The sequence below is a fragment of the Drosophila persimilis genome, unplaced genomic scaffold, assembly GCF_003286085.1.
Source record: "Drosophila persimilis strain 14011-0111.01,24,50 unplaced genomic scaffold, DperRS2 tig00000000-arrow-pilon, whole genome shotgun sequence".
Classification (NCBI taxonomy): domain Eukaryota; kingdom Metazoa; phylum Arthropoda; class Insecta; order Diptera; family Drosophilidae; genus Drosophila; species Drosophila persimilis.
The window spans coordinates 6,656,544-6,680,116 of record NW_020825288.1 but is presented as its reverse complement, the minus strand read 5'-3'; the positions used below and the strand labels follow the sequence as shown (position 1 = coordinate 6,680,116).

The 23,573-nt window shown below is 46.8% G+C and overlaps 6 protein-coding genes across 8 annotated transcripts in view; 2 read left to right on the top strand and 4 right to left on the bottom strand.

Annotated features, from left to right (window-relative positions):
- Positions 1-1,001: 1,001 nt before the first annotated feature.
- Positions 1,002-3,705, bottom strand: LOC6587267 (endothelin-converting enzyme homolog). Its single transcript, XM_002012708.2, has one exon. It carries the CDS (start codon positions 3,655-3,657, stop codon positions 1,444-1,446), a length of 2,214 nt encoding a protein of 737 aa, XP_002012744.2. The 5' UTR covers positions 3,658-3,705; the 3' UTR covers positions 1,002-1,443.
- A 1,108-nt stretch (positions 3,706-4,813) lies between these two features.
- Positions 4,814-7,252, bottom strand: LOC6587675 (neprilysin-1). The gene has a single exon (XM_002012707.2). It carries the CDS (start codon positions 7,242-7,244, stop codon positions 5,166-5,168), a length of 2,079 nt encoding a protein of 692 aa, XP_002012743.2. The 5' UTR covers positions 7,245-7,252; the 3' UTR covers positions 4,814-5,165.
- A 137-nt stretch (positions 7,253-7,389) lies between these two features.
- Positions 7,390-9,608, bottom strand: LOC6587718 (phosphate-regulating neutral endopeptidase). The gene has a single exon (XM_002012706.2). It carries the CDS (start codon positions 9,562-9,564, stop codon positions 7,492-7,494), a length of 2,073 nt encoding a protein of 690 aa, XP_002012742.2. The 5' UTR covers positions 9,565-9,608; the 3' UTR covers positions 7,390-7,491.
- Positions 9,609-10,128: 520 nt separating this feature from the next.
- Positions 10,129-19,700, top strand: LOC6587856 (ubiquitin carboxyl-terminal hydrolase 12A). The gene is made up of 2 exons (XM_026984117.1): positions 10,129-10,183; positions 18,033-19,700. The coding sequence occupies exon 2, from the start codon at positions 18,252-18,254 to the stop codon at positions 19,551-19,553; it is 1,302 nt and encodes a 433-aa protein (XP_026839918.1). The 5' UTR covers positions 10,129-10,183; positions 18,033-18,251; the 3' UTR covers positions 19,554-19,700.
- Positions 10,131-23,573, top strand: part of LOC6587791 (probable serine/threonine-protein kinase DDB_G0282963) — a 28,855-nt gene continuing 15,412 nt past the window's right edge. The window contains exon 1 of the mRNA XM_026984116.1: positions 10,131-10,183. The gene's annotated coding sequence lies outside the window, so the exon portion shown is untranslated. The remainder of the gene's footprint in view (positions 10,184-23,573) is intronic.
- On the bottom strand, positions 10,267-13,146 carry LOC6587723. 3 transcript variants are annotated; one of them, XR_003408372.1, is made up of 5 exons: positions 13,040-13,146; positions 11,496-12,977; positions 11,364-11,443; positions 10,901-11,309; positions 10,267-10,649 (listed from the first exon to the last, which is right to left on the bottom strand). XR_003408372.1 is itself a non-coding variant. In XM_026984119.1 (4 exons), exons 2-4 carry the CDS (start codon positions 11,511-11,513, stop codon positions 11,021-11,023), a joined length of 387 nt encoding a protein of 128 aa, XP_026839920.1. In that variant the 5' UTR covers positions 11,514-12,977; positions 13,040-13,146; the 3' UTR covers positions 10,799-11,020. The 3 variants fall into 3 exon arrangements, 2 of the variants coding, with proteins under 2 accessions (XP_026839920.1, XP_026839919.1); XM_026984119.1 differs by lacking the exon at positions 10,267-10,649 and having other exon boundaries at positions 10,799-11,309; XM_026984118.1 differs by lacking the exons at positions 10,267-10,649; positions 10,901-11,309; positions 11,364-11,443 and having other exon boundaries at positions 11,878-12,977; positions 13,040-13,123.

Here is a 23,573-nt window from a genome sequence, read left to right as displayed (position 1 = left end):
TACTATTTTTTGTGCAATCAAAAATATAAAATACAATCCTAACTATAATAAAATCAGATGAAAAAAAAATAATAATAATAAAAAATATTTTTAGTGTATTTTTTTTTAAACTGAATTTTTGAATTTTCATAATTCATAATTTTCATAAATCTTAATTATAATAAAATTAATATAAACCATATTTTTTTTTTTTATATTTTCCAAAAATTATTTTAGTGTTTTTTTTTTTAAATTGAATTTTCATAATTAATATATTAATTATATACAGTATTATTATTATTATTTTTTTTTAATTGGCTTTCTTAGTGCCATTATCCGATGTACAGTTATGTATCAAAAATAACAAAAAAAAACTAAGATTCTGAAAATTTAGTTTAAGAAAATGGGATTTCATATGAATATATGTCTCCTTTTGCTTTCTTATAAATATATAAATATTGTCTATATAAATTTAATAAAATTCATCGATTTGGGATCATTTTTACACCCCTCGCTCCACTAGTGCAAATTAATTACCTGTAAAAATGTTCCTTCCATTAGCAAACGGTAATTTTCCTTGCAAATGCCACCAGTAGTGACCATTCGTCACGAACGACTCAGCTTTCGTTTTACGATCAAATACCGAAAAATATCGATTACTAGTAAAAGCACTAACCATACAGTATATACTATATATAATATACTGTTAGTGGTAAAAGTCTAAAAAGTGTCATCATTCGTTGTTTAAGAGGCAGCAAGAAACATTTTGGACTTAAATTCAAATATTTATGTGTTTAGAAGGGAAATATTCCAATATTATGGGAACAAAAATACAGCCAGTAGATGTAAAACCTTTTTGGAAGGAAAGAAAAAATGGGTTGGGTCTTTTTCAAATGAATAAAAAATTGTCAGTCACACTTGAACGTCGGATGTACCATTCCAGTGGCAGAAACCGTGAATATTTTAGTTACTCTTCTCCCTGTAAGAAGGGTATCTTCTAGTCGTTTTTATTCTATATATAATTATATTTATTTTTCCTATACAAAATTTATACTTATATGCTATGAAAATTTCTTGTGTCGTTGCAGGTAAGCCTCGTCTTAAATTAAGCGGAAATGCGTGCGGCATGAGGCATGCATCGCCCCCACACATATTGATCGATCGAATGGTTCAGGGTCGAACCGAGTGATACTCAGCCACGGGCCTATCGCTTACATGCCGCATGCCGCATGCTGCGTGCTCGAGTGGCTGTGTCCAGGCCACGTCTCGTCCGGCGGTCGGGCGGTCGGGCGGGTGTCGTCTCCACGCTCAAGTGCTTCGATTGACACAGAAAGCCATACAGAGAAAAGCCCTCATCGTGCACGTTCCTGACTGACGATTGGGGGATTATTTATAGAAATCTGTTGTGTGCTGCAATGCAACCTTCGAGGCACCTCGGACTCCACTTTAACGCCTCGTCATCTCTCAGTAAACCAAACACTTGTCCCCGCTGTTCATCTGGGTGCCCAGGGCACACCCAAACTCGCGTCCAAACTCCACGGAATTGCTCAACGGCCCATTGACATCCCAGCGCTCGGCCGTGTGCTGCATCAGCGGCATGGACTCGAGGAAGGGCACCGCCTCCTGGTTGGATCTCGCCCAGCAGCGGGTCTGGGCAAAGTACAGGAAAAACAGCTGCGTGTTGGTGAAGTTCAGCTCCGGGAGGGTCTCCTTGTAGAGCAGCGGACGTGGCTTGTTGTCCTGCTGCTCCAGCCAGGCCAGGTACGCATTGAAGGCCACATTCAGGCCGCTGCTGTCGGCCATGATCTCCCTGAGCCGCGTGGCATTGCGGAACTCCGCGGGCTGATTGTACAGATAGTTGCTGTACTGTGCCCGCTGGCACTCTGTCACATTCCGATAGCCGGACATTGTCAGCTCGTTCCACGGGGATGTGGCCTGCGGATGACGATTCCAGCCCTCGTCATCGAAGGCCTGGACGAGGGCACTGGCCAGCCGCTGGCCGAGCTGCGCATACTTGAGGGCCCTGGGATAGTGGTAGTTGTAGTAGGGCGCCTGCAGCAGACCCCAGCCCACGAGCACCGCCTGCTGGCGGGCCACGAGAGCGGCACGCACCTCGAAACCATCCACCAGGCCGCCCTCGGGCTCCTGGCCAAAGTCATTGCCACGCAGGCCGTTCAGCTGCTGGCGGGCCCTGAAGCGCAGGGCCACCTCCAGCTTGTGCCAGTAGTCGTCGGACTTCTGGAACTGCAGCTCGGCGAGATCCAGATTCTGGTAGTCCGGCAGCAGTGTGTGATACTGGGCCAGACGCGCCCTGGCCGCCCGTCGATCGTTGTCGTCCAGCCAGTCGACACGCAGCTGCTGCTCGAAGGCCTTCACCAGATCACTGAACACCTGCTGCAGGTCGTCCTTGGCATCGTCGCGCTGCACCTGGCGCTGGTACATCTCGCCGAGGACCTGGGGGAACAGGCGCTGCATCACCTGCACGCACTGGCGGGCCCTCCGGGAGGGATGCTCCTCCGGCGGCTGGTTGAGCTCGTTCAGGGCCACGTACATGATGTAGGCGGCGATCGTGTACCGATTGTTGGCCCTGGCCGTGCGCACCAGATGCTTGATGTAGTCCGGCGACCGCAGATAGACGACGCTCGTGTACAGGCTCTCGAGGATCACCTCCACGTACAGCTTGAAGTCGAAGAAGCCGCCCATTTCGGTGGTGAGATCCGTGAGCGTAATGCCACTGGCCTTCTGCCGGTGCAACCGATCCTGTCCGATGCGCGATCGTGCCCCAAAGGGCAAGGCCACTGGCGGCAGATCCTCCTCCTGGGCCGGCGGCTGCTGCTGGAGCTGCTGCCCCCGCATGTGCTTGCACAGCTCGAACTCGAAGCGGATGATGTCGCCGGCAATGCGTGCCGCCTCGCCCGTCTCCAGGGCCAGCCAATCCCTCAGATTGTCGGCCACCTGCTGCTGGATCTGCTCGTAGACCAGATCGCGCACATGGGCCCCCCTGGTGGCGACCACATTGCAGTGCTCCTCCGGTATGATGGTCAGCCGGGGCTCGCCCAGGTAGATGCTGTTGCCGCCCAGCTGCTGCAGATTGAGGTCGATCTCCAGGCCGAGGAGTATGTCCAGGCCGTAGTTGCGGCGCAGCTCGGCGAGCGTCTGCAGCCAGTGGCGGTTGTGCTGCCAATTGGAGTTGGCCACGTTCCGCAGCCCCCCGTTGTCCTTGAGGATCTTCATGAGGAAGCGGCGTCGCTCGCCGGCATTCGCCTCCACGGCCACACAGGAGTCGTAGAAGGAGCGCACCTTCCGCACATTGGCCGCCGTCGCGCCACTGTACTGGTTCGGATGGTGCTGCGGCGGCAGTGGGGCCGTCAGGAGCTGCTGCAGCTGATCCACAATCTTCGCCTCCACCACCTGCTGGGCGGTGACGAGTGGGGCACCGGCCCCGGCTGCCCCCTGGCGCTGCTGGCGCTTGTGGTAGCCACCCCAGTGGCCGCAGGCAAACTCGAAGAAATCCACACACGGATCGGCACTGAGATTCATGTACTTTTGCATCTCCAGGCCCATCAGTTGGCGCACTTTGAACTCCTCGCGACTGTCCGGGTGGGGAGGGATCTGCTGCAGCTGGCCTCCGCCGTACATGGGCCCCTGCTGCTGCTGCTGCAGAGGCATGCGGTTCATGCCGTTGTGCCGCTGGACCCCGTCTACGTGGACGAGAAGCAGCAGCAGGATTAGCACATTCCACCGGGCAGCTCTTGAAGCTTTCATCTTGGCGTTGAAAAGTCGACTGAGCGACAGACTACGGGCCCGTGGTGGGCGATAAGCACTGCTCCGGACTCGTGCTCATGAACTTGGTCGATTTTTGGGTCAAGTTTGTCTCTCCTCTCGGTTCCTGAGGGGTTATCGCGCTGTGGCTCTGGCTTTGGCTCTGTGTCTGGCTCTGGGAGAGACGTAAACAAAGACGGCCTCGCTGGACAGCAAGCCAAGATCTTGGCAGTGACAGCAAAACAACACAAAGCCGATCGAGAGAAGGTCTATGTTGGCTTGCCTTCCCTTAAAGTTTTATAGTTTCCTCTGTTCCCTGCACTGAGAAAAACTAACAAAAAAAACTCAATCTCAAAGGGAATTCTTAATATTTCATTTTTGGAGAATATAGCATTCAAGTGTTCTGGAAATAGATTCAATTTATAGAAAACTTCGTTGTAGAGAAGTTCTTCTGTAGTGGATCCTCCAAAAGACTCTTTTGGTTTTTAAGAACGAAGAAGAAATTGATTTGTTCTACCAATAGAACACTTTCTTCAAACCAATCGATTTCATTATCGATAGAACCGATCCTTTGGCTTTTGTGAAAATATCGATGCCGTTTTTGGGAACTTCTAAATGAGACCTCGACTTGAGAAAACCCCTCAGACCTTCTTTACTTTTATAAAGACACAAATTGCCAACAAAGTTTTCCAATTTTGTTCCTTACATTATCGAAGTCAAGCCTGGATGTTCCACAGACTCCGAGTCCGAGTAGATGTCCAGAAGAGATGAAATTCTCCTTACAGACAAGCGAGCTTCTCCTTCTTAACGACCAAATAATATTGATAGACTAGCTATTATTTTTCCTGCAAGAAAAAAATATACCGAATGGATTTCATAAGCCCAGTATGAAGAATATATTTCCTTATCGATTTGAGTAAATTATATTTATAAAAAAATTTCAAAAATTCGATTTGAAAAATTCTGGTGCTTTAAATGATTTCTGGGAATTTCCCATAAGCGAAAGGACACAAAAAGAACATTCGCCACGGGTGATTCGATTGGTATACGATTAATAACCAGATATATGGCGATATTTATAAAATGTCCTTTATTCGGAAGCACACATTTATTGCGAATAAAACAAAAAATTCCATTCGCCACGAGCAAATTGAAAAACGATGAATTGGGATGCGATTAATTACCAGAAAAAGTAAATATCGGTACGATAACTGTATATGATTCACTGTACAAATGTCTCATAACGAAAAGGACACCAGCAAATGCCATTCGCCCCGAGCGATTCGATAGGGAAACGATGAATGCCCAACAAGTTATCGACATTCCGATAGGACCACAATTAAATTCTACAATATTGCGGAAGTGAATTTTGAACACTTATGGATACAATTCTTTGGGGCCGCGTTTTCCCCTCGAAATACTCCCTAGTAGATTTGGCACTTTGTGGCCGGATTCATGGCCGAGCCCATGGGACAATGAAACTCCCTGGCAAACTCCTCGAGATTCCTCAACGGGCCATTGACCGCCATTCGGGGCCAGCTGTGATCCTGCAGGGCACTGTAAGGCGGCACTCGGGCTGACGACCAACGACGCGTCTCCTCGCGACTGCAGTGCTGCTGGGCGTAGGCCACAAAGAAGAGCGCCGTGTTGGAGTAGTTGAGGCCGGGCAGGGTCTCCTTGGCGAGCCGATTGAAGTCGTTATTCGGCTCCTGGAAGCCCAGCCACGTGAGGTACGCCCCGAAGGCCACATTGAGGGCGGCGCTGTCTGAGATCAGCCGACGCGTGGCACTGGCATTGGCGTGCAGATACTCCTCCACCTGGCGGCTGAAGCACTCGCTCCGATCGTGATATCTCCAGGCCGTCAAACCGTCCCAGCTGTCGCGCTCCAGCAGGTCCAGGGACCAGTGTGGATCATCGAAGGCCGCGGCCATCTGGCGGGCCACAGCCACGCCCAGGGTCGCGTAGCGCAGCGACTGGCCGTAATGCGTATCGTAGAAGGGGGCCTGCAGCAGGGCCAGGCCCATGTCGATCTGCCGCTGGACGGGGCGGTACCGCACCCGTGCCTCGTACGCCTCCACGGGATCACTGGGCGCGGGCAGCTCCTCCTCGAAGAGGCGACCCATTTGCTGCGCCTCCACGGCGCCCAGCAGCTGCCGGAGATTCGACCAGTAGTTGTTCCGCTCCAGCTGCAGCTTGTAGGCCAGCGGCCGCTCGTAGTGGGGCAAATGGAGCTTCAGATCCACCAGCTTGCGCAGCGCCACCCGGCGACTGCCCTCCTCGAGCCAGTCGGCGCTCAGGCTCTGCTTCAGGGCGTCCTGCAGTTGGCCGTAGAGTGCCTCCAGATCCTTGCGGGCATCCTCGCTGGCAAACTGCCGGGCATACAGCTCCCCCAAGGCCGTGGGCAAGTGCCGCTTGATGCGCCCCAGGCACTCGTTGCGCCTCAAATGCGGCCGATCCTCCAGGGGAAAGGTCAGAGCGGACACTGCCCGATACATGATGTAGTTGGCCACTTGGCTGGCGTTGTGGGCGGCCACCGTGCGCTGCAGCTGGCGGTAGTACTTCGGCGCGGCCATGTAGACGGGCTTGAAGATCACCTGCCCATAGCTGGCGGTCACATACGACTCCAGATTGAGGCCGTAGATCTTGGAGAAGTCGGCGAGGGTCTTGCGAGTGCAGTTTCCGGCGTACAGCTGCCGTTCGGCATCCCACGGCGCCTCAGAGTCCTGCTGCATGCCGCCGCACAGCTCGTGCTCGAAGCTCACGATATCGGCGGCCAGACGGGCGGCTGCCTCATTGTCGAGCGCCAGCCAGGCCTTCAGCTCGGAGGCCACGCGCCGCTCCAGCGGCTCATAGGCCATGTCGCGTATATCCAGGCGGTTGTGGGTGCACAGAGCCCTGGGAATGACGGTGCTCGGTTCGCTCAAGTACAGACTGTTCTCATGGACATTGGCATAGTTGTAGCCGATCCTCAGGCCGATCAGTATGTCCAGACCGAAGCGGTGCCGCAGCTCCCCCAGGACCCTTAGCCAGTCGTAGTCGTGATGATGCACCTCCCAATTGGAGCCGGGCACGGCGGGAAAGCCGCCATTCTGTTGGATTAACTCGCTGAGGAACTGCTGCTGGCTCTGCTGGGTCTGGGTCTGGGCCACCAGGCAGGACTTGAAGAACTCCTTGGCCTGCCGCGCCACACCGCTGTCCTCCCGATGGGCGCTCTCCTCGAGCAAACGCAGTAGATCCCCGTCCGTGCGCTGCTCCAACTGCAGTTGGGGTGTGGCTGCCGCCTGCCAGCCACCGCAGGCATACTCGTAGAAATCCGTACAGGGATCGGCACTGAGATTCAGGTAACCAAACATCTCCTTGCCCTTGGCATTGCGGAGGGTCTGCTCGGTTTGGTAGATGCGCTGGAAGCTGCTGCCGCTCGGTGTGGCTGCTGCATCGGTGGCCGCCGAGGAGCACCTTTGGAGCAGGAGGAAGAGCAGGAGTCCAAGAAGAAACATCGACATGCTGCCGGAGCTCTGGCTATCAACTGACAAAGAGGCAGCCTCCCAGCTACCAAGAGTCGCTTTTGAGAGCGAAAAAGAGCTGTCGAGATTGTCGAGGGTCATCCCCGGGGGTTATCTCCCTTCGAGAGTAAATCAAAACACAAACTAAAGGGGCAGCAGCAAGTGCTTTACTTATAGAACAACAAAAACTCTTGTGTAAAATACATAAATGGAAATGGAAATGGAATCGATAGATCGATTTACCCTCCTAGTAAAGGGTACACTTGAAGCGAGCATTCAGCGCGGAACCGCTGGGGCAGCTGTAGGCATTCGTGAACTGCTGCGAGTTGGACAGAGCCGCATTGATGCGCAGCTGTTCGGGCAGCTCCTCGTACCGCTCCAGGGTATCCGGATAGTCCGAGCAGTAGAGCTGCGCATAGGCCAGGTAAAACAGCTGCAGGTTCGAGTAGTCCAGCAGGGGGAGACGCTCCCGCTGATAGCTGGCCATGGTCTCCGCGGAGTTCTTTAGCCACTTGGTGTACGCCCGATAGGCAATGTCCAAGGCCCCATTGTCGGCCACAATGCGACGCAGCAGCTGCTTATCCTGCACCGGTTTCTCCCGGTACTGCACAAAGATGGCGTACTGCTCCTGGAAGCACTGACTCCGACGCGCATACGAGCTCTCCGACGTGTAATCCCACCAGTTGTTCTGATAGCCATGGGCGTCGTAACGCCGGCCCTCACCGTCGAAACCGTGCAGCATTTGGCGGGCCAGGAGCACGCCCAGTGTGCCGTACTTCAGGGCATTCGGATAGGCCGGATCCCAGAAGAAGCGTGCCTGCAGAAAGGTGATGGGCACCTGGATCTTGTTGCTCTTCAGTTCGTAGTGCGGCAGCTTGTGCAGCACCCGATCCTCCGCCACAGGATCCTGCATCAGTTTGGCCAGCCGCCGCTGTGTCTCCCACTGCAGCACGGCCAGGAGATTCGGGTAGAACTGTTTGGCCTGCAGCTGGAGGCCGTGCAGCTTGCGGATCAGCTGTTGATCGTCGTGCGATCGAAACTGCAGCTGCAGCGACTCCAGCTTCGAGATGGCCTTCTGGCGCGTCTCCTGCGAGAGCCAGTGCAGCCTCTCCGAAGCCTGCAGATCCTCGCGAAAGACCCGCTTGATGTCCGTCCACGTCGACTGCAGTTCGTTGATCATCTGCATGTTGTTGTAGTTCCGGTGGAACAGGCTCTCCAGCTGCTGGGGGAAGTGACGCTGCGTGAGCTTGATGCACCAGATATCGGGCTGCACGGATTGCGGTATCCTTGCCGCATCCAAAAAGTCTAGTGTCCGCCAGATCGTGTAGTTGGCCAGATGCAGCTTGGGCGTGCCGCGGATCACGTCCACCAGATTGGACAGATAGTCCTCGGGCGTCTCGTAGATGTCCACGTACAGAGTGTCGCTGAAGATCAGCTGCAGGTAGCGGCTTATGTCCACATAGCTACCGTAGGCGGACTTCATGTCGGCCGCCGTACGCTGGCGCGTCGTCTGCTCGAGCGTGAGCGCCGCATTGTGGGGCAAGCCCTGGGCCAGCTGCTCCTCAATGCCGAGCACCTGCTCCGAGACCTCCTTCAGCCATTGCTTGGACTGTTCGGGAAAGTAGAGCATCAGTTTTTGCTGTATCGAACGTCTGTAGAGATCCCGTGTGCCCTGGTAGCGCCCGTCCAGATAGTGGCGACGCTGCCCCAGCGGCAATGCGGGGGCACCCAGCTTGATGCGATGCATATGCTCCTCCTTGTAGTCGACTATCACGTCCAGGCCGATGAATATGTCCACGCCCAGCTGCCGCTTCAGGGTGGCCACCACCTTCAGCCAGTCGTACTCGTACTGGTACCACGAGGGCACTCGAATCTCGGGCCAGCCGCCGCGGAAGTCCGTCGCCTCGAGCAGGACGGCCGTCAGGGCGGACCGTGTGTCGTTCGCCTGCAGGCAGCACGAGTTGAAGAAGTTCTTGAGGATGCGATCGGCACTGCTGTCGGCACTGCGCGCCGAACTCTTGAGCATATCGGCGCTCTTGCGGATGTACAGCTCCTGCAGCTCCTCCAGATAGTTGGTCTTGTGGTTGTGGATCCTGGCCGGATGCAGACGCGGCCAATTGCCGCAGGCAAAGTCGTAAAAGTTATCGCACGCCCTGTCCGGATCTTCGCCCATGTAGGCCTTGATGTGGGCCGCCTTGGCCAGGCGCAGGATGTCATTCGTGTAGTTGGTGGCAAAAGGATGCGTCACTGCAGCCCCAGCCACAGAGAAGGCTGCCAGCAGCAGCAAAGGCACCATCAGCCTCATTCCAGAGTATTCCATTCGATCTTCAGAGAGTCTGTCTGCTGTTCTGTGTGTGCTCCGAATGATTGCCGAAACGAAACTGAGCTCAAATCGAGAGATGCGTCGATTTTTGACTGGATGCTGTCTGGGGTCTTATCGTCATGGGGCCCCCCCAACCTCCAGAGACCGACCGCTTGATTAGTTAATTAGTTTCATTAACCGATGCAGTGAATATTATTCGCTCACCAGCTCAATTACGCGACTCTGACCTAAAATGCTGGCTGACCCTCTCTCTCTCCCCCTCTCTACGCTTTGCTCTACTCGCACTTGACCCACAAGGTAGCAGGCGTTCTGCTCTTCCACACCTCCCACTCGCTGTTAATGAGTTTTCCGGGCCTCCCCAAGGTTGTTTCTAAATTGAAATTTGTTTATCCTCACTTAATCGTTGGCTTGTTGTCGTCTTAATCTAATGATTTCCTTTAATCAACCCTCTCATTGCAGATATACAGCTTTTCTTCTACAATCATTTTCATAAACACACATTACTTGAGACAGTTCCCAGAAGACGACTGTGTTTTCGTCTTAAGTACTGGAAAGTGTTGACTAGAAGTCGCAGCAGCAATCATCACTAGACAGACAAAAGGAAACTTCACACACGGTAAGGGGTTTTGCTTTTTTACAATTAATGGGGCAGAGCCAAGACTAGTTTTTCATAGAATATATACGATTTTTACTTGTAAGACAAACATTGTATATACGATGGTCCTTTTTTCAAAATTATTTCCTCAAGAGGCTGACATTTTACACAGAAAAGTGAGTCGCAACCAACTTCACTTTGCAAAGAAATCAGGTGGCAACGCTGCCAGTGGCTAAACAGCTGTTTATAACAGTTTGGAAAGAACTTGTTAACACAAAAAAGAGGTCTGCAGAAGTGGCGGAGAAAAACTTTTGAATGGGCTACAATTTTGTTAATTTATTGCAATCTGGCAACTTTAGTTTATAGTAATTTCCCTCGAATATTAGTCTAACATCGGAAGCGCCCTACGGTCGGTTGGGCGGGAGGAGGGCTTGGTTTTGTGCCTGAGAACAGCGGTTAACCGGCTTCGACTTGGTGTCTTCTGTTTCTTTAATAAACAGTGAAAATTTGTGTTCAAAAATTCGTGAAATGTGTGACAAAAAACATTGCAATAATTGAAGAATATACTTGTAAAAAATTGCCCAAGATAAGGCATACAAAATTTGTATTAAAAATCTATTAATCTTTTAGAAAATTGATTCATTTATCGGTTAAAATTATTTGTACTTTAAAAATCGCAATGTTGAAGCTCTTAAAATATATAATCGAACACGCGACATGCAATAGATTTCATCGTACCTTACAGAAGAATGTGGGAAACATTCCATTCCCAGTTTCTCTGTGCATTTGTGGGCTCTGTCTGCGTGGGCGATTTATAATAAATATTTAGTTCAGGTTCTTCTAATGCTAATCCTATGGCTAACCGACGGATACTTTGAGTGTTTTCGCATTGAGACGTGTGCCCAGCTCGAGGGGTTCTATGCTGAAGTTGTACTTGACATGGTAGCCGCTGTTATCCGCCACATAGGTGGCATCCTCCTTGTAGACATAGTCCCCAGTGGTGGGATCACAGCCGGGCAGAATCAGAGAGGAAGTGCGTTTACCTGTGATGATCAGTTCGGGTTCCGCCCGGGATTCATTTTCACCGGAAGTTGAGTTACCTTTGAGCTCACCCTTTTCCTCCCGATTGCCTGTGCTCTCACGAATGCTAAGGACAGATCATTGGGGTTATTGGAAGGGAATAAAATACTGCACGACTCACTGAAATTCGTAGAGCACTTTTGTGGCGCCATCATTCCTTTCGATAGACAGACAGATCAATAACAATGACACGCACAGACACTGAAAGATCATACTTTGTATTTAAAGAGCTCACAGATCGTGTAATACTCACTGCAGTGGTTCTGATCATTCTAGTTCCCGATGCTAAAAAGCACTGAATGAATGAAATTTCTGTCTCGTATACGATATTTATTTATTTGCGGCAATCTATAGAGCACTACGGAACAGGTTTAACCGGTCGATAGCATTGCAAATTGAGAGTTTTCCTCCGCACCATTTACTCTCCTCCGTTAGAGGATAGATATAGCGAGATCTGTCGAGTCTGGCTATGATTATTGACTAGATTTAATAATTGCATCGGCCCCACACACCGACGTGACGATCATGATCATGTTGATTGACAGTAATTGCTGTTGATTGGAGAGTGGATCTATGGCGGGGTGCTGTGTCATCACAGCTCTGTGTGTGGGGGAAATATCAGGGAATTCTATACATTTTTGGGATATTACGTTGGGTTTGATGCTTTATTCTTTTTAAATATAAACTACATTTTGTTTTCTTAGCCCAATCTTGTGAGTATTTTCAAAAGTTGTGCACTCAAACGAGGTCCAAAACTATATGGCTCGACCTCACACTTGACCGAAACATTGCCAGGCATTGGTAAAGGCATAATATTTATTGGCATAACTTCTGTGGTCTGTGTCCCTTGGTTTTCTTCATGAGAAGTGGAGGTGATCATCGCAGTCCCTGGAGTGGGTGAACGAGTAGGTAAAGGCACAATCTTTTCTACTTTAGGAATCGTAGTGCTTCGAAAGAGTTCGATATCTTCCTCTGCATTCAACTGGGTCTTAGGTTCCGATGTAGCAACTTCTGGTAACTTATTCTCCTCAGAAGAAGTCTTCTTTTGTTCACCATTTAGAATGGTATAAGTTTGAGGCGTTGGAGAACGGGTGGGCAAAGGCACAACCTTTTCAGAGCCAAGATCTTCTCTAGGAATCGTGGTACTTTGTGGTACCATTCGAAAGAGTTCAATATCTTCCTCTGCATTCAACTGGATCTTAGGTTCCGATATTGTGATCTCTGTAGCTCCATTAGAAGTCTTTTTTTGTTCACCATTTAAAATGGTGTAAGTTCGAGGCGTTGGAGAACGTGTGGGCAAAGGCACAATCTTTTCAGAGGCAAGGTCTTCTATAGGAACGGTTGTACGCTGTGGTACCATTCGAAAGAGTTCGATATCTTCCTCTGCATTCAACTGGGTCTTAGGTTCCGATATTGTGATCTCTGTAGAGACTTCTGGTATGTTTTTCTCGCCATTATTTCCATTAGAAGTCTTCTTTTGCTCCCTATTTGAAATGGTGGAGCGCGTGGGCGCAAGATCTTCTCTAGGAATCGTGGTACTTTGTGGTACCATTCGAAAGAGTTCGATATCTTCCTCTGCATTCAACTGAGACTTTGATTCCGGATTCGGATGATCTATAGAGACTTCTGGTAACTTTGTCTGCTGTTGGTTTCCATTGAAATTCTTTGTTTGATCAGCATTTGGGATGGCACACGAACTGGTGATGGTGACCCCACCAAGTAGCATAAATATCATCTAAATGTACGAGATGTATTGCTATTCAATCGAAATTTAGCGGAATGCCATTCTCTACTTACAGACGGCTGCATTTTCACTCGATCACTGAGACCTGATCTCAGTTGCAGCTGGGTTTTATATCTATATAGAATTGTTGTAGTGGGGCAAACGGGTTCAGGTCGTAAGATTCGTTAAGAGAGAATAATACTCTCACAATCAATTATTGAATGTATTTTGTAATAGTTTTGAGTGTAGGTTGGAATTTGCTGGGATTTTAGAGAGTGTAGTCTGGGCTCTAGAGTGTTTTATTTGGTGAGAACTTTCAGTAATGTTGCACTTAGTCTTGGTCCTATTTTAGCTGGATTTCGTTGAGAATACCCATGTCCTTCAGTGGTGGATTCTGTGGTGATAATTGTGGATTTTTCTGTGGAGATTGGAGTAGATTTTTCTGTAAAGATTGGTGTAGATTTTTCTCTGGAGATTGGTAAGGATTTTCCTTTGGAGATTGGTGTAAATTTTTCTGTGGAAATTGGTGTTGATTTTTCTGTGGAGATTATTGTAGATTTTTCTCTGTAGATTGGTGTAGTTTTTTCTGTTGTTCCCTTGAGATTTGTTGATTTTTGTATAGATGATATTGTATTTATTTGCATATCCTTTAATCCATTCGTTTTTAAATCATTTCGCCCTGTCGATTCAGTTGTTTTTTGATCCTTAAGTGTAGATATCTGAAAGCGGGGTGTTGTAGAACTTACAGGATGTGCATAGATCCCCGCCAAACAGGCAAAGCTGCACAGAAAGAGAAGATTTACCCGCTTCTAAAATGGGAAAATGTTTATTTAGCTACTAACTATCAGTACTAACAGATCAGTACTTACATTCGATTGCATTTTCCGTTGAGTTCTGTTTAGAATTCCCTCACGTCAGAGACTTTATATATTTTTGCTTCGATTGATCGTTAAAAATCCATGAAATTCCCAGCCAGACAGACAGGCGGGGCTGCTGGTCTCCTATTTCTGAATGGGCGTTAAATGACAGCCAATCGGAACGGGGGGTTAAGATCATTAAATAAATGCATACCGTTGACGTTTGTTGAATAATTCTGAGTATATTTTGGGAAATAACATTCAAATGATGGAACATATTGGGGAATCTGGAAGGCTAAGAGAGAATTTTCAACAGCTTTGCACTGAGTCTTGGACCGATAAAGTCTGGCACAAGGAAACAATCATCTCCGTAAAGGGAATAGCAGTCGAAGGTTGTATCCTCGCCGTTGAAGGCGGGTGTAGTAGTTGGTGGAATGAGGTTATCCCTAGCTGGAGATCCTTTCAGGACAGTCAATAGCTTTGAGACTCTTGTGGCTGGTGATTTGGGGTGGTTGATCTCTGATGGAGTATCCTGTGATGGTACCCTAGGTGTAGCTGTATTCGTTTCCAGGCCACTGATACTCTCAAGACTCCCACTTAACTTCAACCAAAATAAGATGCTGATCAAAATGAAATAAACTATAATCTGTAATGGTGAAAAAAGTGTCGATTATTATCCTCTGCGATGGTCGTTAACGATCTCTACTTACAATCGATTGCATTTTCTGTTGCGTTCTGTTTAGATTTCCCACCTGCCAGTGAGCTTTTATATTCCCTCGGGTCGGAATGGAAATGCATAAAATTACCCAGACTATAGGGCTATAGTTTCGCATTGGGCGTTTGCTTTTAGATTGGGAAAATCAATGAGCTCTTTCGTAGGTTCCCTGATCTATATATCGTATTTATATATTTAGAACGTGATTCCACTGTCATTCCCTCAGGGCTTTCTGGTTTTTTAAAGTGTATCAATTCCAATTGCTGATTCATTCGGATGTACACTAAATATTTGCATAAATTAATGTTTTATTTCATAGTTGAACTCAATACTTAGGTCTTGGCACGCGACCATGATTCATGGATTATATATCACTTAAGTGTCAGTCATTAAATATTCCCTGTACTGTGCTTGTTGCTAAGCAAATATCTAAATGCTTTATAAACCTTTAACCCCTACTTTCGATGCTATCAATATACAGCAGAACCATGGCTAAATATTTCATATTGAACAGTACATTAGAACGTCTTCAGTTCTTAATTGATTGAGGGTACTTCATAACCAAATCTATAATTTTCTGTATTCCCTTATCGTATAATCAGAATAAGATCTTTAGCAGCATTGGGCAGTATTTTTATACCCGAGACTCAAAGAGAGTATAGGGCTGTAGATATATTAGATTTGTGCCCAGAAGGAAGCCTTTCCGACCCCATAAAGTATATATATTCTTGGTCACCATCATTAGAAGAGTCGATTGAGCCCTGTCTGTCTAGTCCTCAGCGACTATAAGAGCTAGAGCAAAGAAATTTTGTATCCAGACTCTTGTGATATCACACTGAATTAAGTAAAGTCTGTGCCATCTAAAATTTGGAAGTTACAAGAAGACCAAAAACGCAGAATCTTAGAGATTGACCACATCTACTAGATTGCCGAATCTGGATTAGATCGAACTATTATTATAGCCAGAATGCCAGAAAAGTCTCTCTCCCACACACTCTTCGTCGTGCAATGTGTGCGCCCTCTGGCGGATTGAGTATCGGGTATTGGGAGCTAAAAAAAAACATTCTTTATCAGCGAAACTCAAGTAAGGGATTCATGTTTGCATCATGCACACGCAATGTTTTTTTAAAGTCCCAAATTGATCAGGAAAAGTAGTTTTGGTTCGCAGTGGAAATGTGTGGTGTAGCATAGTGGGTGTAGCCGAAGCGTAATCGCAATTCGTTGTGAGGAAATTCCCCAAATCAATCAGTAATCTAATTTAAATCGCAGTGAAAAGAATTTGTATTTGTTTTAGTTTGAAACTTTAATTATCACAGACTCATAAACTGTACAAATGTGCTTTAAATAAGCGCGACTATTAATCGTATCAGATTTTGGATATATCATTCCTTATAAATAATTTTTGTGGAATAAAAGCTTTAAATATTAAAGCGTTTTACCACACATTTTTTAAAGCACTATTAATTGGTGCTACTTAGAGTTATACTAAGATACTTAGATATATACTAAGTCTTAGCTAAAATCTTCAGCAACTTGGCTGAAAGATTGTTTATTGGTTCCGACACAGTCCCTTCGCCTGCATTTGGGTTGTTCGATGCTAGTATGAGATGACTATCCAATGCGCCTAAAGGCCGAATATGTTGCCAAAAAGCCCTTTTGGAAAGCCTTTTGGATTCCTTAAATCTGGTACCGCCTGAGGGATAGGCTTTGATGGGGTCTTAGGTGCTTCTGCTATGGACTGCTACGGCGACTGAATTGCTTCTCCGATGTGCTGTTTGTCTTCTCTTGGCTGTCGTTTGATAACTGTAAGTTGTCTGTGGCGATCGCTGTGGCTTTTATACTGTCTGCCGTCTGTTCTAGTGCATTGCCCATGGCACACGCCAAGCGGCTGGATTTTTCCCCCATATCGGCCAATTACCAGTTGTGAGAAAAATCACCGAACGATCGGTATAAAATTGGAGCTATATTTAGCTGTGACACCGCACCGATAGTTCGTCAATTGTCGCTACAATTTGATATGAAAACTCCATGGGGGCTATCACGAAATCGAAGACAGGTATTCAAATTCGTTGGTTTGCAACAGAAATTTTCGGATTACATGTGAATTTGAGACGAGAGCGTACGTGCTGATTCACAGCTGGACTTTGAGACACTGGAAAAAACAATGGGCAATGTGTTAACTGATGTTTGTTTTGGTTTTTTTTATGAATGGGGGGTATTGTTTCGATTTAAATATGTTTAATTTATGGATTTATAAAGATAGATAGAAAAAGGGTTCCAGTATTGTTTGTTGCAGTGTCACGATGACAGTTGCAGAATATCGTATTCCAAAGGCAGAGGAGCTCTAGCTCTAAAGCAGGCGCCGGCAGCGACAGTCCATAGGACAGACATAGGATACGTATAACAGTATAACACATAGCCCTTGTTCCGTTTTGCCTGCTGCCCACCCACACCAACGTGAAAATATGCGTGCCGACGCCTGCACTAAATGCAAAACGAAGCTTTGAAAGAGTGGGAGAGGGAGAGGCAGAGCACTCTGCTAGCTGCTGCTAAAGCGGACGCCGGCAGCGACAGTCCATAGGAAAGCGTTCTATATAACACATTTCCCTTGTTCCGTTTCGCCTGCTGCCCACGCACACAAACGCACTGCAAACGTATGAAAATATACGTTCCGTCGCATATGTGGGAGTGGGAGGGGGAGTACCTCCTGCTGATGCTGCTGCTGCCAGCCGAAAGCTGAGCTGCTGCTGCTAGCCGAAGTCAAACGAAAGCTAGAGATCGTTAGAGCTAGAGCGAGAGAGCTTAGATGTAAGCAAAACGAAAGACGAGGGCGGGCGATTGGCGAAAAGAGAGCGAATACAACACCAGGTATAATTTAATCACGGGCACACGAGACCAAGAATGAAAGAACGGTACAGCTTGGGCTGCGTGTCTGTGCAGGCACCATATTTTCGGTACAGTGGGCAGTCCCCTGAGCGTACAATAATAGTATAATCTCAAGAGGAATTCGTTAAACGGAAAATTAATTTATTTTTGCCGAATAAAGCATTGCATTTTTTTGGAAATAAATTCGTTATAAATTTCCTTCCGAAAATATATATCCCAAACTCTCTGGCATTTGCATTTCTTAACTAACCAAAATTCGAATATTATTAACATGTGACCTTTGATTGTATCTATAAACACTTTTCCCAAAAACACTTTGTTTGAATGAATAATTTTCAAAGAGGGGATGCTAAAAAAAAAAAACAAAAAACAAAAAAAAAGAGTTAAAATATTTTGAAGAACTGATTCTTCATTTGCTTTTGCGTTGCGCATTTTAGTTGTAAAATTCTTTGCTTTGTTTTTAGTGTCTCAAAAGAGAGAGAGAGAGAGAAAAAAAAGAGAACAAAGCAAAGAAAATCTTAGAGTATTTTGTTATAATTTTTCTGTTGTTGTTTGTGTTATGCGAAGCAAACTCACGTGTATCCCCTCTTCAAAATTATTTATTTTCAGACACAAAATAAAAGTGTTTTGCGCCCCCCCCCAAAAAAAAATATTGATCAGAAAACAAAGCAGAAATATATAAAGAAAAGATACATATATATATATATATATATAGGGAGGGGATACCGTAAATGAAAGAACCATAAACCATAGACGGGATCCGAGAAAAAGCCTGCCACGGTGTGGGGTTTTCTGTACCGGTGTGCCACGGCAGCCCCTGGTGCTGGCATGGGCGCCAACGTCTCGCAGCTGGAGCGGGAGATCGGCTCGGATCTGTTTCCGGCCAATGAGCACTACTTCGGGCTGGTGAACTTCGGTAACACCTGCTACAGCAACTCGGTGCTGCAGGCCCTGTACTTTTGCAAGCCCTTCCGCGAGAAGGTGCTCGAGTACAAGGCGAAGAACAAGCGGCCCAAGGAGACGCTACTCTCCTGCCTGGCGGATCTCTTCTACAGCATTGCCACGCAGAAGAAGAAGGTCGGCTCCATTGCCCCCAAGAAGTTCATCACGCGGCTGCGCAAGGAGAAGGAGGAGTTCGACAACTATATGCAGCAGGATGCCCACGAGTTTCTCAACTTTCTGATCAATCACATCAACGAGATCATCCTGGCCGAACGGAACGCCGGACCCTCGCATGGCAATGGCAACGGCAATGGAAAGTCGAGCGGTGGCGGAGCCAGCACCTCTCAAATGGCCACCAGCACGGCCAGCAAATCGAGCTCCACGTCCAACTCGAACTCGAACTCCAATTCGACCTCCAATTCGACGACAACCAATGGGAACAGCAGCAACTCCACGGGCTCCCTGAATGCCGCCGCCGGCGCCGCCGCCGCCACCACGAGTGTCCTGGATGCCAGCGGCGGTCTGACGGCCACGACCACGCCCCTGGTGCAGACGAACGGCGCCAATTCGGAGCCCACCTGGGTGCACGAGATCTTTCAGGGCATTCTGACGTCCGAGACGCGTTGCCTCAACTGCGAGACGGTGAGCAGCAAGGACGAGAACTTCTTTGATCTCCAGGTGGACGTCGATCAGAACACATCGATCACGCACTGTCTGCGGTGCTTCAGCAACACGGAGACCCTCTGTTCGGACAACAAATTCAAGTGCGACAACTGCTGCAGCTACCAGGAGGCCCAGAAGCGGATGCGCGTCAAGAAGCTGCCCATGATATTGGCCCTGCACCTGAAGCGATTCAAGTACATGGAGCAATTCAATCGCCACATCAAGGTCTCGCATCGCGTTGTCTTTCCGCTCGAATTGCGGCTGTTCAACACCTCCGACGATGCCGTCAATCCGGATCGACTGTACGATCTAACGGCCGTGGTCATACACTGCGGTTCGGGCCCAAATCGTGGCCACTACATCAGCATCGTGAAGAGTCACGGCCTCTGGCTGCTGTTCGACGATGATATGGTCGATAAGATTGAGGCCTCCACCATCGAGGACTTTTACGGCCTCACCTCGGACATACACAAGTCCTCGGAGACGGGCTATATATTATTCTATCAGTCAAGGGATTGCGCCTAGGGATCATAGATCATAGATCCTACATCCCACATCCTATTTCATGTTTATGTTTTTACTTTTAAGAGCAAAATTTTAAAGACTATTACGAGTATCTATCTATCTATCTATTCACCAACTTTGCTTACCAATAAATACAACAAAAAAACATGCACGATAAACAAGAATTTCTTGGTCTAGGTCAGGGGCTAATGGACGTCTACAATTGTGAGATTCCCCAGAGCAACGGCAGCCTATAATTATCTGTCGCGCTTACGATTACGATAATTCCATTGAATTCTCCCCCCCATAAACACCTCATCCAAGCACAGGTGTTGTATATGGCGATACCTTGGATGGTGGCCCGCCGATACATCGTTGGTTAGTCACGTCGGGGCACGTGCAACTCCCTATAGCCAAAGTTGCGAAATTCTGTTGTGACATAACTGAGAGGAGGGAGAATCTTGATATATTCTATATCTGTCTGGAATTATGGCATTTCTTAGTTAATCGTTAAACGGTTATCGTTTGAGTATCGTTTACCCCGAATCCATCATGTGGGTTGCATGCCACATAGCTAATGGGTTTACGGTTGTGTCATCAGTAGTTTCCCTTTATTTTTCCTACAGGTATTATGCAAGAGAAAACTCTCTGAATATTGTGTTTGGCTTGGTATCAAGGCTCGTTAGGCAATGCCGCGAAAATGCCATGAATAAAACAGGTTCAATGAAACTGAACAGAGAGCCTGAAGGCAGATTTACGTGTGTGTATTATGGGTTTTGTTAATGAAGTCTAACATGGGACAGACAGGCAGGCAGACGGGCTGGTTAGGGTATTTATATGGCGGGTAAAGAGTAATAGGGAACAGGCAGAGGGAAGCCAGGTAGTGTGCTAGATCTTAGGGACTATAGCTCTTCTGATAGCTCTTCTTTTAGATACAAGAAAACAGGATCATCTGTCTTCTAGATAGCCAAAAGTATTAGCCAAAAGTTTACTAGATCTCAGGGACTATAACTCTTCTGTGGTAGGAGCTTCGATCAATAATCCACAAATGTACGGCCACTCTAAGAAAAATACTGAGGATACGGGCACATAAAAAGTAGGTAGATCGACGCTCGATCATTCGAAATGATTGAAGGTGGAATAAAGCTGTGTTCAAGAAAAACTAAACGATCCAACTCTTCACTCTCGCACTTCTGAGTTCAGCAAAAAGCAGCATCATATGTCCTTATAGATAACCGAAACTATAGGCCATAGAATCATCGAATAAGAGCCATTATTATGACTTGCTCTCTCCTAAAGAGTCTCTTATTCTACTGCCCATCATCTAGCTGAAATATCTACCACTCCACCACAAAACCCATAGACAATTACCGCCATAAAAACCATCTCCCATCTCCCCTATAGGGCATACAAAATTCGCTTCTCTTTAGTTGAATTTTCTCCCATCCACTCTCTGTATTTCCCTGTGGCATGTCATTGGAAAGATTTACCAATTTGTACGATGGAGACAAGCGTTAAACGCCATTGACAACCGCCACCAGACAGCGGAGAGGCGGAACGGATCGAACTGGAAGCGTGTGGCAGTTGCACGCATTTGATGGCTGCGTAGGCTTTGGTTGGAGGGGTGGGGGGGGAGGCCTTGTGGCGCACTTGATCGATCGGTTTTATCTTATGGTCCGGCTAGACTATTCCGCATTTTATGGCGAGCCATAATTACGCATGATTTCTACTTTCACTTTTGTGGCAAAGAGGAAAAACCCCCGTGCCACGACATCGAAATATGCCTGGTATTTGCTTTGGCTTGTTTTCGGTTTCATCTCTCCCATTCGGAGGGAGATCTGAGACCAAATACCAGTCGACATTTGACATATTGTCGCTGGCGGCAACACAGCAGGAACATGTCGCTGTGCGGTTGTCAGGGCATGTTGCAACATTTCCTTTTTCCTCGCACCAAACATATGGTTGCTGCTTTTCTGGGGCACAGATTGTGAAATTGTCAATATGGACGGAATGGGCGCTTGAGAAGATGCTGGCAATGGAGAAACGCAAGTGTTTTTGAGTATAGAGTGGATATACATATATTAAGGTGAATAGAGACCGAAATTTAGGGATCATAATGGATTAAATACCATCGTTTTCTAACAAAAGTTCGTCAAAAGGTGATCTGCTATAATAAATCAAGGAACCAAAGGTAGTATCTTTGGCTAAAGAATGGATATACATACATTAAAGTGGATATAGATCGACAATACTGGATTATAATGGTATAAATGTCATATAGATACTATCGTTTTCTCCCAGAAGTTCATCAAATGTTGATCTGTTCTTGTAAAATAGATGAAAAGACGGTGATCTTTGACCATCGAATGGACATACATATATTAAGGTTGATAGAGAACGAAATTTAGGGATCATAATGGATTAAATACCATCGTTTTCTAACAAAAGTTCGTCAAAAGGTGATCTGCTATAGTAAATCAGGGAATTAAAGGTAGTATCTTTGGCTAAAGAATGAATATACATATATTAAGGTGGATATAGATCGACTATAATGGATCATAGTGGGATAAATATCATACAGAGACTATCGTTTTCTCACTAAAGTTCATCAAATGTTGATCTGCTCTTGTAAAATCGAGAAAAGACGATGATCTTTGACCACCGAATGGGTATACATATATTAAGGTTGATAGAGAACGAAATTTAGGGATCATAATGGATTAAATACCATCGTTTTTTAACAAAAGTTCATCAAAAGATGATCTGCTATAATAAATCAGGGAAGAGAAGGCTATAGAATGGATATAAATATATAAAGGTGGATATGGATCGTCAATAATGGATCATAATGGAATAAATATCATATAGGTACTAACGTTTTCTCACAAAAGTTTATCAAATGTGGATCTGTTCTTGCAAAGATGTAAAATCGAGGAAGAGAAGGAGTATCTTTGGCCAGGGAATGTATATAAATATATAAGGCTGGATATGGATCGACAATAATGGGTTAAGAACCATCCTTAGGACAAAGGGTACGGAATGATTAATCGGCAGAGTATTTAGAAAGATATAGTGGGCGTGAGACAGTGAGACTGATGTGGACAGTGGATTCGACATCACCAGAGAGAAGTTTGTAGAGAAAAAGAATGCCATGGGAGATCCTAAGGCTTTCCAGAGAGTGGATGTTAATACTTAAGACGACTCTCATAAGAAGGAAGATGTCTAGAGGGGTCACAATTAAGACCGCGTTTTTGGACTGAATCGAGCGTATCTTGTAGATATTTTTGGTAATGAGGAGACCAAAAGCAGGAACCATATTCCATTCTATTCATAACTTCTTCTAAAGTCTTCCAATGGTAAAGATGTACCATCAAGGGTATCCCAAAATCTAGACTTATTTTCTGCCCAAAAAGCTAAGTAGTATCTGTAACCAATTTCTCTGTTCTTTAAGCAGATTTTCCACAACAAAAAATATTTATAAATAAAACATTAAAATCTCATATGGGCCACGGGTGCCCCCTGCTCCTGGGACTCCCCTCTGGATGGGAAAACTGAAGCCTCTCCCGCGTCTGAGTAAACAAAACGACAGTCGTCCCGAAGTCTTTAATTAGCTCGTTTGCCACATGTGGCCTGCACCCGTTCCCCTTCCCTCCCCCCCAGCCCCCCTTTCTTTTGTGTTCGGCCCCTGACATAATTACGGCCTGTTAGGAAATTAAATATGTCATTAAATGTTCTTCAATAATATTTTGCTGTCGTTGCGTTGGGGAAAATGATAAATTACTCGAGACAAAAAAAAAAAAGTAACCTGAAACCTTTGAATGTTTTACAAATTTGTAGAGCCCTCCCTCCCACCTCCTCGGCGTCATCTCTTTATTGCGTCTTTGGTTATGCGCAGAAATATTCGCGCAGCATGGGATGCGATGGGATGTGCCCCTTGCCCCAGGAGGCAGCAAAGTGCAACCTCTCGTTTCTGGAGATGGACCCACCGCCAAGGCAAAGAACCGACGCTGCCTTTGTTTTTTGTTTACTTTGGCGACTTTA